At 44.9% G+C, this 15,817-nt stretch overlaps 1 protein-coding gene across 3 annotated transcripts in view; it reads right to left on the bottom strand.

The window, feature by feature from the left end:
* Positions 1-15,817, bottom strand: part of FCHSD1 (FCH and double SH3 domains 1) — a 194,415-nt gene that overhangs the window by 149,750 nt on the left and 28,848 nt on the right. For 2 of the 3 annotated variants that reach the window (XM_073621022.1, XM_073621021.1), the window contains exon 2: positions 4,589-4,686. The exons of the other annotated variant lie outside the window; for it this stretch is intronic. In XM_073621022.1, coding sequence (XP_073477123.1) covers positions 4,589-4,613 — 25 coding nt within the window. In that variant the 5' untranslated portion in view covers positions 4,614-4,686. The remainder of the gene's footprint in view (positions 1-4,588; positions 4,687-15,817) is intronic. 3 annotated transcript variants of the gene reach the window in all.

The raw sequence follows: 15,817 nt of genomic DNA on the forward strand, positions 1-15,817 counted from the left end.
TTGTGATGCTGGGAAACAAACGCATTTAACCCTATGGGTGGCAAGCTGTATATGGACTTTACATTCACCCACATGTGGTAAGGTTAGTGTTTGTTCTGAAAAACCTGAATGGACCCAGATGTGGGTGGATATAGACAGACACACGTCCACCTACATTTGGCCACCTTTAGGAGATAGGCTGCAGTGCATTTGTTATCCATGTAATCATGGGCCAAAAATGGGCATAAGGACAGCCTGAGTGAAATGAGCCTAAATAAATGTAAACGAATCAGCAGCAGTGCCAGTTTGATACCAGGTCATGGATGAAAATGTAATGGTAATCTACCTAGACAAACCGTGAAAAAAAAAAAAAAATGGTTCTGCACACTCCTTGCTTTTAGAAAAAAAAAGGCAAAGCTTTTATGGAGGGCCAGGTTTTAAAATTTTAGAATCTATAAAGACATTTTAAACAGTTACCAACAAGGCAGATTTCAGTGAAGCTGATGAGCATTGCTTTAATCTTCTGCTCTCCTCCCACTCAGTCTGAGAGATAGTTTACTTAGCTTCCCACTGAAAGGAAGTGAATGCATTGCTAAAATATGCCTCAAACAGCCACAATGTGAGGATTGTGCAGCAGTTCCTCTAGCGCTTCCTTCAATTCTATTTTATTTTTATTGCTCATGTCAGCATTACGGTTAGAGAAATGCAAGTCTCACCTGTGCCAGAAAGTGGTCAGTGCGGGCCATTTATAGCAATGGGACATTAGAACCGAGCAGTTATATGGAAATGATAATGCACTCCAAGTTGCATGCCATAAAAGCAGCAAATTAAAATAAACAATCTATATAGGGTCCAAAACATTGGAACCACCATGAATGTGACTACCCATAAGAAACTCATTTGGAACCCACAGAATCCAGTCAAAAACAAATGCATAGTTCCCTTGTCCATTCAGTAGAGCTCTCATCAGCCAATCTAAAATCTTACACCTTTCTCTTAGCAGATACAGTGGGTATAGAAAAACACCCCCCCCCCTCCTAAAAATGACTTAAACTCAATCAGGTTTAGCTAATCACTTTCCTAATGGCACACAAAGCCATCTGACTTTCAACTGATCAGCTGTGGTCATTTTGCTTAGCTCAGCATGAAAAGGTCTTTCCTGGAGAATTTTAGTCCCTCAAAGTGCAACTGAAGCAATCAACTATGGGTGGCAAAGCACTGTTAAAAAGACATCCAGGCACAAGTCAGGTGATGATACAAAAAAAAAAAAAATTTCAAAGGATTTAACAATGCCTAGAAGCACAGGGAAGTCCATTATTAAGAAGTGGAAGGTATTTGGTACAACAGACCCTCCCTGGATCAGGACATCACTCCAAAATGGATGAAAGTCAGGAGGAAAGTGGTCAGAGTGGCTACCAAGAGGCCTACAGCAACTCAAGCAGTTGCAGGAATTTATGACAAAGTGGTCATTGCATGTACTAAACACTAATATTTCATAAGTTGAAGAAATAACTATTAGCAGGGAATTCTTGGGACCAGAAAGTTACTTCAAGGGTTTCTCTGTTGTGAACCCTGGTGTAAAGGAGAACTCTAAAGACTGATGTAAGAGGCGATGCTGCGGACTCTGGTGTAAAGGGAAGACTGATGTCTCTGGTGACCACAGCCCCTCCTTACACAAGAGTCCATAGAGCTCCCTTTACATCACAGTCCACAGACTGCGGACATGGCATAAGACAGTGAGAGACTGAGCAGGGTAGGGCTAGTACAATAATTTTCACAGATTGCTTGCCCTATCTTCCGAAGAGGAGAGAGATTCTGTGGTGATACTAGTTCCACACTTGCAATTAAGGATGAGCTCCGGGGTGTTCGCATGCTGCACGTGCCAAGCCCGCCAGGAAGTCGGCACGGCACAGCGCTAATCACGAGCAGCGAGACATTTCCCTATGTGCGGCTGCAGAGATCAGGAAATGTCTCACTGATTGTGATTAGCGCTGCGCCGACTTCCTGGCGGGCTCGGCACGTGCAGCATGCGAACACGCCGGAGCTCATCCTTACTTGCAATCTTCCTGGGCCTTCTGATGGTATTGGGCTCTCCCCCTGGTGTGACTTAGCTCCAGGGTCCCCCCCATTTCACACGCCCTCCAATTCAGTGGCAATGGTCTGTGTGGCTGAATTGGAGGCGTTCGACTCTCTGCCACTGCCCAGGTGGCAGGGTGAATTTTTTTTTTCTGAATCTAGCGATCCTTGCCTTGGCCGCTGAAGTGAGAGAGGGGGTGGGGTCTTCGAGTTGTGGGCATCTGCATCTAGCAGAGGAGGGGGCTGTGAAGTCAGGAGAGGCAAGTTACCAGCACTTGGCTGGCTCGGCGGAGGCCTGCTGAGTTAACTGTCAGTGTGCTGAATTGACTACAGGTGCAAGCAGGGCTGGGCGCCAGGATATGCGCCTCTTGGGGAACCCCTGGCTTTGGTGCCCCCCTCTCCTGGCACACTCAGGCAGCCGCCTTGGCTGCTTTATGCTGGCGCCAGCCCTGGTTTCATTGCTGCTCAACAGTATAATTGCCAGGGTACACTTCTTTTACAACCCTAGGGTTTTGGGCAACAGCCAAAGCTTCTAGATGAAAATTTATAGGCACAGTAGGCAGGAGGTATTCTTTGCATCAAGTTAACCACTTACTGTCCAGCAAGGTACCCGTACATTGCTGGATTGGAAGGGTGATATCTAGGTTATTGCCGCAGCAATGACAGATCATATATCAGGGCTGTTGATTCCCTTTAATGTAAAGTATTCCTAACGCTAAGAAGCTGCTGGATTACTTTTACAGGTGGTGAAGGAAGGGGGTCTAGCCCCCCCCCCCCCCACTTGCCACTGCCTTTACCGGGCTCTCCGGGCAACCAGGAAACCTGGTAAGGATGCAACTGACAGCATTTGGTTCCTGGGGCACAGTGAGGAACTGATGTTCCTCCCACTGTACAATATCAGAAGCAACAAGGACTTTGTCTCTTAAACCCCTTTCACACTGGTGGTGTCCAAGTGGCGCTATTTTTAGCGTAATTTTAGCAGCGCTATTCAGCCGATAACGGGGCGGTTTTAACCCCCACTAGCAGCCAAAAAAGGGTTAAATCCGCCCGCAAAACACCGTGGCTCGAAGGCGCTGCCCATTGATTTCAATGGGCAGGAGCAGTGGAGGAGTGGTGTATTCACCACTCCTACACCGCTGCAAAGCTGGCTGCTGGCAGGACTTTTTGTGACGCGCTGCCAGCGCAGCACCCCAGTGTGAAAGCACTCGGGCTTTCACATTGGATTTGCAGCTGAGGCTTTTTTTCCAGGTACTATGCAGGCGCTATTTTTAGCACTGTAGTGCCTGAAAAACACCTCCAGTGTGAAAGGGGTCTCACGGTTTTGGTCTTGTATAAACAAGCCATTACCAGCTTGAACAAGCATCTGATCAAACTGATATTGGTTTAATCAGATGCTTTGGAGGGCAGAAGAGAGATCTGGGGTATAATAGTCCCCAGATCTCCCCAAAAAAGGGACCTGTCTTGGCCTATGCCATCACAAGGGCTGTTCATCTCTTCTGAAAGCAATAAAATATTTAAGATAGTGTCTTTTCATAAGATAAAACACTTGCTTTCACACTGGAGCTGTGCGCGCTTGCAGGACGGGAAAAATGTCCTGCAAGCAGCATCTCTGCTTAAAAATATATATTATTTCAAGTAATTTTCTAGCAAAAAAGGCAGCTTTTTACATATACGCGAGAAGTGTCAGAATTGGCAAGTGGTTAAACGTCAAATTTTCAGCCCTGGCTGATGGGTTACTTTTTAGTAGAAAACAGCCAGATGCTATCCCTCCCTATGAACCCCCTGCAAGCAAAGCCAGTGAATGGACAACTGCATTGATCGATGCCTATGCTCTTTTCTACTGCAACCATGTTATTTTTGTAAACAAACATTCAACGTCCTGTCCTACACTGTCAACCACAGTCAGTATAGAAGAGTGTGTGGCTATAGGTGACATTTTATAAATCCAAAGCTGCCTCCAAAAGAGTACTTTGGAATCTTTCAGACATGGTGACACCTACTGAATGCTATTGTATGGATCGTGACACCCTAAACCAGATTTAACAAGCCTGGCCTTGTGGTACAAGTCATTGTTGCTCCATACACCTTACGTTTTTTATGGCATGAGCACCAATGAAGCCTGGGTACCCTAACTGGAGTATACAAACTGCATAGATATGAACATCCTATATCTTCAGAAGAGGCTAGAGGAATAAGTGGCATTTTTGGCTTCACAAAGGAAGGTGGATGCAGAAGCACACATCTGCAGAAAATCCTGCCATTTTGGCACACTGACCTTAAGCTGTCCAAGGTGAGGCTGGGGACCCAGAAGAGCAATGCAAACATGGAGTAGAGCATATTCTATAAGCATCACAACACAGATTTGAACAAACTTCAAATATCAGGCTACTGTGCTCAGAAACAAGGCACATGCCACCTCCTTCACCCATTGTGCTCAAGCCAAAGTCCACAGTAACTAAAAAACTACACAGTTGGCCAACAATGTCACAAATTATCCACATTCATATTTAAACATCTTCACATTTTCTGTTACCTGATGTCTTCCAGGAGTTCGGCATCTTGCTGCTGCTTGACCTGGAGACTTGAAAGCTGTTCCCCAAATCGAACCTTTACTTCCTGAGTGACTTTTACCTGTAAGGAGCAAAACAGAGTTCAGATCTGAGGACCTATAACCCACCAAAAGTGAAAGCCTCACTCCAAGTAAAATATGACCCCCATCCACTCACTCCCACCCCCCTGCCAACTCTGGCAGAAGTTCTCTCACCTGCTGAAATTATACTCTATGTATTCCCTGCAAATCCTGTGAGAAGGGAGCAGGGTCAAGCTGCGTTGTGTGTATATAGATACAGTCTGCCCTGGAAGGCCTACAAATCTGTCCCCCTAGCCAGTGGCTTGCTATGGGAGGAGACGCAGCCAAGGAGGAACCAAGATCGCCGTCAGGTGAGTAAAACATGTTTATGTTGATCGCAAAAAATTTCCTTTAGAAACAATTTAAAATGTTTGCATAGTTAAAACGTTTTTACTTTTTTATTTTAGATGCAATAGGAATGGTTAGAATTCAAGTTTTTATTGCAGTCTGTGCCCAGCTAGGTAGATTCAACCTCAGTTTGTCCTGGTGACCATTAACTGAACAGAAAATAGGAAACCAATATCTTACAGTTGTCACCAGAACAGGAGGCATGGGTACATGGAAGACACCTGTGCTGAAGACAACGGTCTAAAAAGGAATTCTGTGTAGAGACTCTCTCCCTTCCGGTTGGGTCTCTGGGACATAGAAGTGAAAAGAGTTACAAGGCAGGGTTTTCACCATTTGCTACTCCTATGCAAAATTATAAAAAGTTTTGGATATAAATACAATTTAATTTAACTTCTTATAGCACAAGTACAGCAACACTGAGAATCCAAGAAAGGGTTGGTTGGGAACATGCTCAAAGGAGGAGGCAGAAACAGGGATGATGTCAATACAGGAGGGAGGAGGAGTGACTAGGGGAGCATAACCTCAGCAGCCATTTTTTTTTCTCAAACAGCCTCTCCTTAGATGGGGGAAGGATCATTAATATGACTTGAGCAGAATAGGATTTTTACATCATACTTACCTGTAAAATCATTTTCTTTGAGTACATCATGGGACAGAGCCAGGCTAATACTCATTACCTGCTGGGGTACACTTCATCAGGTGAATGGACACTGGTAGACCAAAGGTCTTCAGACAGGAAGGGATCCCCTATATAATCCCTCCCATACAGGAAGCAGTTCAGTTTTGAAGCAAGCACTGAATCTTCAAAAAAGAGGGGAGGGATCTCTGTGTCCCATGATGTACTCAAAGAAAAAAAAATGATTTTACAAGTATGACGTAATCATACATCATGGGACACAGTCAGGCTAATATTCATTACCTGCTGGAACGTCCCAGAGCAATAGCCTTGAGGGGAGGGAGACACCCTGCCAAACATTAGCAATCAGAACACTGCAGCCGAAAGCTGAATCCTCAGCTGCTCGAACATCCACTTGATAAAATTTTGTGAACATATGCACTGAAGACCAGGTAGCAGCCTTACAAATCTGAGCCACAGATTTGTGATGGCAAAAAGCCCAGGAGGTTCCTACACCCCTGGTAGAATGAGCTCTCACCCTAAAAGGGAGGAGCTTTACGTTTCAGACCGTAGGCTTGAATGATCAATTGACCCAATTGGCAATGGAGTCTGATCCTCGGATCTTCACAGATCTAGACAAACCTTGACTGCCCGGACAACATCCAAAGAATACAGTTGTCTCTTCCACCAAACGAGGCTGAGAGAAGGCAAAATAATGTCCTGATTTAAATGAAAGGCCAACACCACTTTTGGAAAAAAGGATGGAACAGGTCATAACACAACTGTCATGGTAAAGGATCAAGTGTGGTTCCCTGCATGAAAGGGCTCCCAACTCCAACACCCTTCTAGCTGAGGTGATGGCTTGCGTGACAAAGTCTAATGGAATTTCCTTAATAGGTTCAAATGGTTGTTTCTGTAACACAGACAGCACCAAATTCAAGTCCCAAGGACACATAGGTGACCTAATGAGGGGAAGTAAGTTGCCCCATGCATAAAGGTTCGAATGGAAGTGAATGGGAGGCTAAAGACCTTTGGAAGAATACTGATGGGGCCGAAAGTTGACCTCTGTACTAAAAGCCAATCTGATTTCCACAGCTGACTGTAGAAAAGAGAATTCTCCCTATCACCTATTTCCGAGGATGCTATTTTCTGGCTTCGCACCAAGCAATAAAAGTCTTACAGACCTTATAATAAATCTTCCTAGTGATAGCATTTCTAGCATTCACTAGAGTAGACACCACTGGTCCTGAGCTGCCATGGTCCTTTAACACCCTGGCTTCAATAGCCATGCCATCAAATTTAGACACTGTAAATTGGGGTGAAATATAGGACCTTGAGACAGTAGATCAGGGCAACATGAAAGCATCCATGGCCCGTCTATTCTCAGTCTCAATCTCCAGGGCCTTCTGGGCCAGGCTGGTGCCACCAGAAAGACTAGAATCCCCTCTCTCCAAATCCTGTGCAACAAATGTGGGAGAGAGAGATCAGAGAGAAAGCATAAACCAGGGACTACTGAGCATCTGATCCAATTGCCAGAGGATCTCTTGTTCGAGACACAAACTGCTGCAGCTTATTGAACCTGGATGCCAGTAGGTTGACCTCAGGCCATCCCCAACATCGGCAAATTTTCTGGAACGCCTCAGGGTGTAGGGACCATTCCCCCAGGCAGATGTGCTGGCGGCTGATATAATCTGCCTTCCAGTTCTCTACTCCCAGGATATGGATTGCCAATATTGGCACATGTCCCTCTGTCCAGGCTAGTATATAGTTCACAGAGCTGAACAATTCCGGGTACTGACTTGGTGGTTTATATAGGCCACTGCCATGGCATGGTCAGACTGAACCCTGATGGGGCAGTCCTGAAGCTCCACCAACCAGGATCGTAGGACCAGATGTACTTCCTGTAATTCTAGGACATTGCTGGGCAGGGTCTGCTCTGTCCCTGACCATTTCCCCTGGGTTGTGAGCCCATCTAGGGGCGCTCCCCAGCCTGAGAGACTGGCATCTGTAGTCAGCACTCTCCAAGATACCAGGAGAAAAGGATTTTCCCTTTCGCAGGTGCTGATCCTGAAATCACCAGTTTAGGCTTAAGCATGCCTGTGGAGATGAGCACAATGGATAATCCAGGGCTTTTCTTTCTCTGTTCCAAGCCAACAAGATGTCTTGTTGTAAAGGCTTGGAATGGTACTGGGCATAGGGCACTGCATCAGAGGATACCATCCTCCCTAGAAGACTCATACAGAGCTGGAGGGTTGTCTGGTGCCCCTTACTGACGCAACTGATCCTTCAGGGCACAGATCCTTACAGGTGGCAAGAATACTCTTGCTTGGACTGTGTTTAGAATCAGATCTAAATATTTTAGACTTTGAGCTGGTTTCTAGGCTGATTTTTCGTATTTATGATCCAGCCTAAGCTTTTGAAATACCTCACTGTGTATATTATGCTCTGTTCTAGAGCCTGTACGAGTGATCTCTGAGCAGGAGGTCGTCCAGATACCCGAGCACCAGGATCCCTTGGGCCCTTAAAAGACCCAGTACTGGTGCTAGTACCTTTGTGAACACACGGGGAGCTGTAGCAAGCCTGAAAGGTAGAGCCACAAACTGAAAAATGACATTCCTCTACTGCAAAATGTAGGAACCTCTGATGAGGCTGAAAGAAGGGTACATGCAAGTACACGTCCTTTATATCGATGGAGGCTAAAAAGTCTCCCCTCTAGAGTGAGGTTACTGCTGAGCAGACAGACTCCATCCGAAAGGATTGTATCAATAGATACTTGTTCAGGGACCTTAGGTCCAGAATGGGCCTTGTGTCCCAGTTTCTGAACTGTAAACAGGTTTGAGTAAAACCTTGTGCCCCTTTCGGGTACCGGAACCTGTACAATCAATCACTCATTGATGCACTAGATGTAGTGCCTGAAGCAATACTTTTTTGGAAGATCCAAGGCAAGGCTGTATCTTAGAAACCTGAGGGGGCACCCCCGGTAACTCCGGCTTGTAACCGCGAGATATAATTAAGGTTACCCATTCGTCCTAAATTCTTTTCCAAATGTCCGCAAAAGTGCAGCAGCCTTCCGCCCCACCCAATGGAGTGGGGGCATCCCCTCAAAAATGAGGGCTTGGTGCTGGGTTTAGAAAAATTTTGGACCCAGGGCTTTTTCTGGCCCTGGCCTTGCCCCTGGCCCTAGCGCCCTGTTGGCAGCGGAACCACCCTGACAGACATTTGAGGAAGCAGTCCCTGGGTTTTAATCACTTGACGACCGCCTCACGCCGATTTACGTCGGCAAGGTGGCACGGACAGGCAAAATCACGTACATATACGTGATTTGCCTTCCGCGGGCGGGGGGTCCGATCGGACCCCCCGGTGCCCGAGGCGGTCGTCTTCTGTCCCACGGCGATCGGAGATGAGGGGGAGGCCATCCGTTCGTGGCCCCCCCCTCGCGATCGCCGCCGGCCAATCACATCATTCCTTTGCTGCTGTATGCTAAACAGCAGCAAAGGAAATGATGTCATCTCTCCTCGGCTCGGTAATTTCCGTTCCGGCCCGAGGAGAGAAGACAGGTATGTGAGTGCACCAACACTACACACACAGTAGAACATGCCAGGCACACTAAACACCCCGATCCCCCCCCCCAATCACCCCCCCCCGTCACAAACTGACACCAGCAGTTTTTTTGTTTTTGTTTTTTTTTTTTTTCTGATTACTGCATTGGTGTCAGTTTGTGACAGTTACAGTGTTGGGACAGTTAGTATTACCCCCCTGTAGGTCTAGGATACCCCCCTAATAAAGTTTTAACCCCTTGATCACCCCCTGTCACCAGTGTCGCTAAGCGATCATTTTTCTGATCGCTGTATTAGTGTCGCTGGTGACGCTAGTTAGGGACCTAAATATTTAGGTTCGCCGTCAGCATTTTATAGCAACAGGGACCCCCATATACTATCTAATAAATGTTTTAACCCCTTGATGGCCCCCTAGTTAACCCTTTCACCACTGATCACCGTATAACTGTTACGGGTGACGCTGGTTAGTTTGTTTATTTTTTATAGTGTCGGGGCACCCGCCGTTTATTACCGAATAAAGGTTTAGCCCCCTGATCGCCCGGCAGTGATATGCGTCGCCCCAGGCAGCGTCAGATTAGCGCCAGTACCGCTAACACCCACGCACGCACCGTACACCTCCCTTAGTGGTATAGTATCTGAACGGATCAATATCTGATCCGATCAGATCTATACTAGCGTCCCCAGCAGTTTAGGGTTCCCAAAAACGCAGTGTTAGCGGGATCAGCCCAGATACCTGCTAGCACCTGCATTTTGCCCCTCCGCCCGGCCCAGCCCACCCAAGTGCAGTATCGATCGATCACTGTCACTTACAAAACACTTAACGCATAACTGCAGCGTTCGCAGAGTCAGGCCTGATCTCTGCGATCGCTAACAGTTTTTTTTGTAGCTTTTTATTGAACTGGCAAGCGCCAGCGGCCTAGTACACCCCGGTCGTAGTCAAACCAGCACTGCAGTAACACTTGGTGACGTGGCGAGTCCCATAAGTGCAGTTCAAGCTGGTGAGGTGGCAAGCACAAGTAGTGTCCCGCTGCCACCAAGAAGACAAACACAGGCCCGTCGTGCCCATAATGCCCTTCCTGCTGCATTCGCCAATCCTAATTGGGAACCCACCGCTTCTGCAGCGCCCGTACTTCCCCCATTCACATCCCCAACCAAATGCAGTCGGCTGCATGAGAGGCATTTTCTTTATGTCCTCCCGAGTACCCCTACCCAACGAACCCCCCCAAAAAAGATGTGGTGTCTGCAGCAAGCGCGGATATAGGCGTGACACCCGCTATTATTGTCCCTCCTGTCCTGACAATCCTGGTCTTTGCATTGGTGAATGTTTTGAACGCTACCATTCATTAGTTGAGTATTAGCGTAGGGTACAGCATTGCACAGACTAGGCACACTTTCACAGGGTCTCCCAAGATGCCATCGCATTTTGAGAGACCCGAACCTGGAACCGGTTACAGTTATAAAAGTTAGTTACAAAAAAAGTGTAAAAAAAAAAAAAAAAAAAAATATATAAAATGAAAAAAAAATAGTTGTCGTTTTATTGTTCTCTCTCTCTCTATTCTCTCTTGTTCTGCTCTTTTTTACTGTATTCTATTCTGCAATGTTTTATTGTTATTATGTTTTATCATGTTTGCTTTTCAGGTATGCAATTTTTTATACTTTACCGTTTACTGTGCTTTATTGTTAACCATTTTTTTGTCTTCAGGTACACCATTCACGACTTTGAATGGTTATACCAGAATGATGCCTGCAGGTTTAGGTATCATCTTGGTATCATTCTTTTCAGCCAGCGGTCGGCTTTCATGTAAAAGCAATCCTAGTGGCTAATTAGCCTCTAGACTGCTTTTACAAGCCGTGGGAGGGAATTCCCCCCCCCACCGTCTTCGTGTTTTTCTCTGGCTCTCCTGTCTCAACAGGGAACCTGAGAATGCAGCCGGTGATTCAGCCAGCTGACCATAGAGCTGATCAGAGACAAGAGTGGCTCCAAAAATCTCTATGGCCTAAGAAACCGGAAGCTACGAGCATTTTATGACTTAGATTTCGCCGGATGTAAATAGCGCCATTGGGAAATTGGGGAAGCAGAAAGGGCTTTGTCTTCAAATGGTTAGAAAAGAGTTGGTGATGTGTGACAAGCTTCTAAATGTTGTGCATAAAATGCCAGGACAGTTCAAACCCCCCCCCAAATGACCCTATTTTGGAAAGTAGACACCCCAAGCTATTTGCTGAGAGGCATGTCGAGTCCATGGAATATTTTATATTGTGACACAAGTTGCGGGAAAGAGACAAATTTTTTTTTTTTTTTTTTTTTTTGCACAAAGTTATCACTAAATGATATATTGCTCAAACATGCCATGGGAATATGTGAAATTACACCCCAAAATACATTCTGCTGCTTCTCCTGAGTACGGGGATACCACATGTGTGAGACTTTCTGGGAGCCTAGCCGCATACGGGACCCCGAAAACCAAGCACCGCCTTCAGGCTTTCTAAGGGCGTGAATTTTTGATTTCACTCTTCACTGCCTATCACAGTTTCGGAGGCCATGGAAAGTGGTGGCACAAAACCCCCCCAAATGACCCCATTTTGGAAAGTAGACACCCAAAGCTATTTGCTGAGAGGTATTGTGAGTATTTTGCAGACCTCACTTTTTGTCACAAAGTTTTGAAAATTGAAAAAAAAAAAAGTTTTTCTTGTCTTTCTTCATTTTCAAAAACAAATGAGAGCTGCAAAATACTCACCATGCCTCTCAGCAAATAGCTTGGGGTGTCTACTTTCCAAAATGGGGTCATTTGGGGGGGTTTTGTGCCACCTGGGCATTCCATGGCCTCCGAAACTGTGATAGGCAGTGAAGAGTGAAATCAAAAATTTACACCCTTAGAAATCCTGAAGGCGGTGCTTGGTTTTCGGGGCCCCGTACGCGGCTAGGCTCCCAAAAAGTCCCACACATGTGGTATCCCCATACTCAGGAGAAGCAGCTGAATGTATTTTGGGGTGCAATTCCACATAGGCCCATGGCCTGTGTGAGCAATATATCATTTAGTGACAACTTTTTGTAAATTTTTTTTTTTTTTTTTTTTGTCATTATTCAATCACTTGGGACAAAAAAAATAAATATTCAATGGGTTCAACATGCCTCTCAGCAATTTCCTTGGGGTGTCTACTTTCCAAAATGGGGTCATTTGGGGGGGGTTTTGTACTGCCCTGCCATTTTAGCACCTCAAGAAATGACATAGGCAGTCAAACTAAAAGCTGTGTAAATTACAGAAAATGTACCCTAGTTTGTAGACGCTATAACTTTTGCGCAAACCAATATATGCTTATTGACATTTTTTTTACCAAAGACATGTGGCCGAATACATTTTGGCCTAAATGTATGACTAAAATTTAGTTTATTGGATTTTTTTTATAACAAAGTAGAAAATATCATTTTTTTTCAAAATTTTCGGTCTTTTTCCGTTTATAGCGCAAAAAATAAAAACTGCAGAGGTGATCAAATACCATCAAAAGAAAGCTCTATTTGTGGGAAGAAAAGGACACAAATTTCGTTTGGGTACAGCATTGCATGACCGCGCAATTAGCAGTTAAAGCGACGCAGTGCCAAATTGGAAAAAGACCTCTGGTCCTTAGGCAGCATAATGGTCCGGGGCTCAAGTGGTTAAACAAGGGATGTTTGGTGTTTTTCTTCACAGGAAGTAGAGAACTCTTCCCTCCAGAAATCTTTTGGATATATTTGTCCAAGTGATCACCGAATGAACATTCCCCATGAAACGGGAAACCTGCCAATAGTTTTTACAAGGAAGCTCGGCTGACCAGTTCTTAAGCCATAAAAGTCTGCGCATATGTACAGACAAGGAAGCCAGGCGAGAAACCTGCTGTACTGAATCCTTTAAAGCAACAGCAAAACACAGCACTCAAGGAATATCCGTCTTACCTTTCACGCAGATCATCCTCCTGGTTAGGCCTATCAGACCGTTTGACTTGATCCTTTACGGACTGGCAAATACCAATTGCTACAACAGCTGGCTGAATAGCTAAACTGGCCAAAGAAAAAGCAAGCTTTTAATAATTCCAAATTCTTGTCAACAGGGTCTTTCAAGCTCTGTGCATTATCTACTGGACAAGTTAAGTTCTTGTTTAAAGGAAGAGACTGCTGCATCTACAGCTGGCCTGCTCCATTTTTTGGTGAACTTTTTAGCCATGAGATAACAAAGGAAAACCTTTCAGGAGGCAAAAAAGTCCTGTCAAGATGTTCCCAATCAGCATACACTGCCTGTTCCAACAGGGGGTGTAGCGGGAAAGTCTGTGCGACCTGAAAAGGTCTCAGAGATCCCAAAGAGGACCAGGGGGGCTCACTCATCTCATCCAGTTGATGTCTGCCTCTGCGACAGAGGCAGACATCAACTGGATATCTTCTTGTCCAGACTGCTCGGACGCAGACTCATCTCCCGGGCACTCCACCAAATCCTGAGCTTTCAGCTCTTCCCAGTCCTCAACCCATTCCGGTTGCTGTCACTTGGACCTTCAAGGACTGGGTAGCCTTTCATTTCACAGCACCCTGCAGGAAATGCCTTAGCGCTGTAGTGTCCAGGATTTCCACTCCGCAGGATCCAGTGCCCAGAGCCCATGTTACAGGCAAAACCTTGCAGGATCTCGAGTCTTCTTTGCGAGGCCCCGGTACCATTTATCTAAGCATAAAAGACTGTCAAATGGATCCGATCGGTCAATTCCTTGATTCATTTTTGGAACCGTTTGTGGGACTAGAGACCTGGAGATCAAAGCTCAAACAAACCGTGCTATCCACCTTGCTAAAAACATCCACTGGTAAAAAACTGAAGTGCTTCCTGTATGAGGGGGGGTTTTATAGGGGATAACTTCCTGTCTGAAGACCTTTGGTCTACCAGCGTACATTCACTTAATGATGAAGTATAACCCAGCAGGTAATGAATATTAGCCTGACTGTGTCCCATGAAGTATAAAAAAAGAAAAGTGTGTTGCACCATATGTAGATTGCTTGCAGAAAAAATACATAGGACGTTAAAAGAAGCTTATAACTAAATTTCGGTTTGGATTCCTCCTTTAAAACCAATTCTACACCATGTGCTAGTTTGATGTCTTCTCTGAAAACCACAACATAAAATGAAACCTTCTTGTGATCAATTTATTCATATACGCCAGCTATAAACTCTTCTGTTGACCAAAGGCTTTTATGTTGACTGTATAACTTTCCTCAACTAACATCAATCATGTTATTGATTTTCTTATGAATCATTACATACCTATTCATATATTCCTTTTAAGCCTTCACATTTCAAAATACAGCAATACACAAGTACACCTTCATGCGGTCACTCACACTAATCAGAATTCATTTTACTGAATTTTTGGGTTGCTGGTGCTCACGAAATGAAATTTGATGAGTTTAACACATTTATATGTAAACCATGTAGAAGCTCTGAACTTGCAACGCTAACTCCAGCTGTTCCCAGCAGTAGGATGAACAATGAGGGAGCTAGTGAGGACCTGTTAAACTGGACCTGGTGCTTCGCCCGTGTAAAAATTTGGTTAATATTGAACTTTGGCTGTTAAAAAAAAAAAAAAAAAAAAAGGCAGGGAAGAAAGAAACTTGCCATGTGGATCCCATGGTCTCAGCTGCATGTATGAATTAGGTCATGCACATGTACAAAAATTCCAGTAAATTGTTCTGGGGTGGGGAATTGCACACACTATGGTGGCTCCATAGAGACCTGGCTTTTGATAGGAGCCACCACAGAAAGGAAAGTGATGTTAAAAAAAAAAAAAAAAAAAAAAAACACGAATCCTGTGTGGAAATGAACAGCATGTCAACACAATTTATCAAAAGGGATAACAGCATGTAAGTGAGGCTATAGAGTAAGAACTTAAAACTGAGGATTGTGAAATATATTCATCCCAAATTTATGGTAGAATATTCATTACATGGAACCCCATTGGCTTCTTTCCCCCTTTTTAGATAGTCACAAAACACATCTTCATGTAAAAGTTCCGCCAGTGTGCCATTATGCATGCACTGGTAACATACAATATACAGGTTCTGCCCCGGATGTGCCTTTGTAACCACCTGGTCTATCTCGTCTTAGCACCTTGAGTCCGGTAGACCAGGTCAGTCAAACTCAGTCTGAAACACTAAAAATGATCTAGTAAGCAGAGATCATATGTTCTTAGTTTTTAGGGCCAAGAGATTATTTTAGATTAATGGATAGAAATGCTATTTTTTGATTATAGGCTTTGGTAATGCCGGCATGTTGACGTGCCATACCGAGTCATGTGAAACACTTTAATGACAAGTATTTCAATAAATCAGCTTGTCACCTCATACTGGACTTATGAATGGAGGTATGCATACAACTTAGAGTTTTCTAAAGGCTCTATTAGAAAAAACACCAACCAAAACTATAAGGTAATTACAGTAAGCCAAGGATAGCGTGTGCATAAACAGAACACCTCTTATGACTGATGCCTGACCACCAGCAAAGAAATCCTGATCCCTGCCACAGACCATGCAGTTGGAATGAATGGCCTGCAATATGCTCAAGTTTCCCGTTTAACCACTTCAATACCAGGCACTTTCGCCCCTTC

This window comes from Aquarana catesbeiana, linkage group LG03, assembly GCF_042186555.1.
Source record: "Aquarana catesbeiana isolate 2022-GZ linkage group LG03, ASM4218655v1, whole genome shotgun sequence".
NCBI classification, from domain to species: domain Eukaryota; kingdom Metazoa; phylum Chordata; class Amphibia; order Anura; family Ranidae; genus Aquarana; species Aquarana catesbeiana.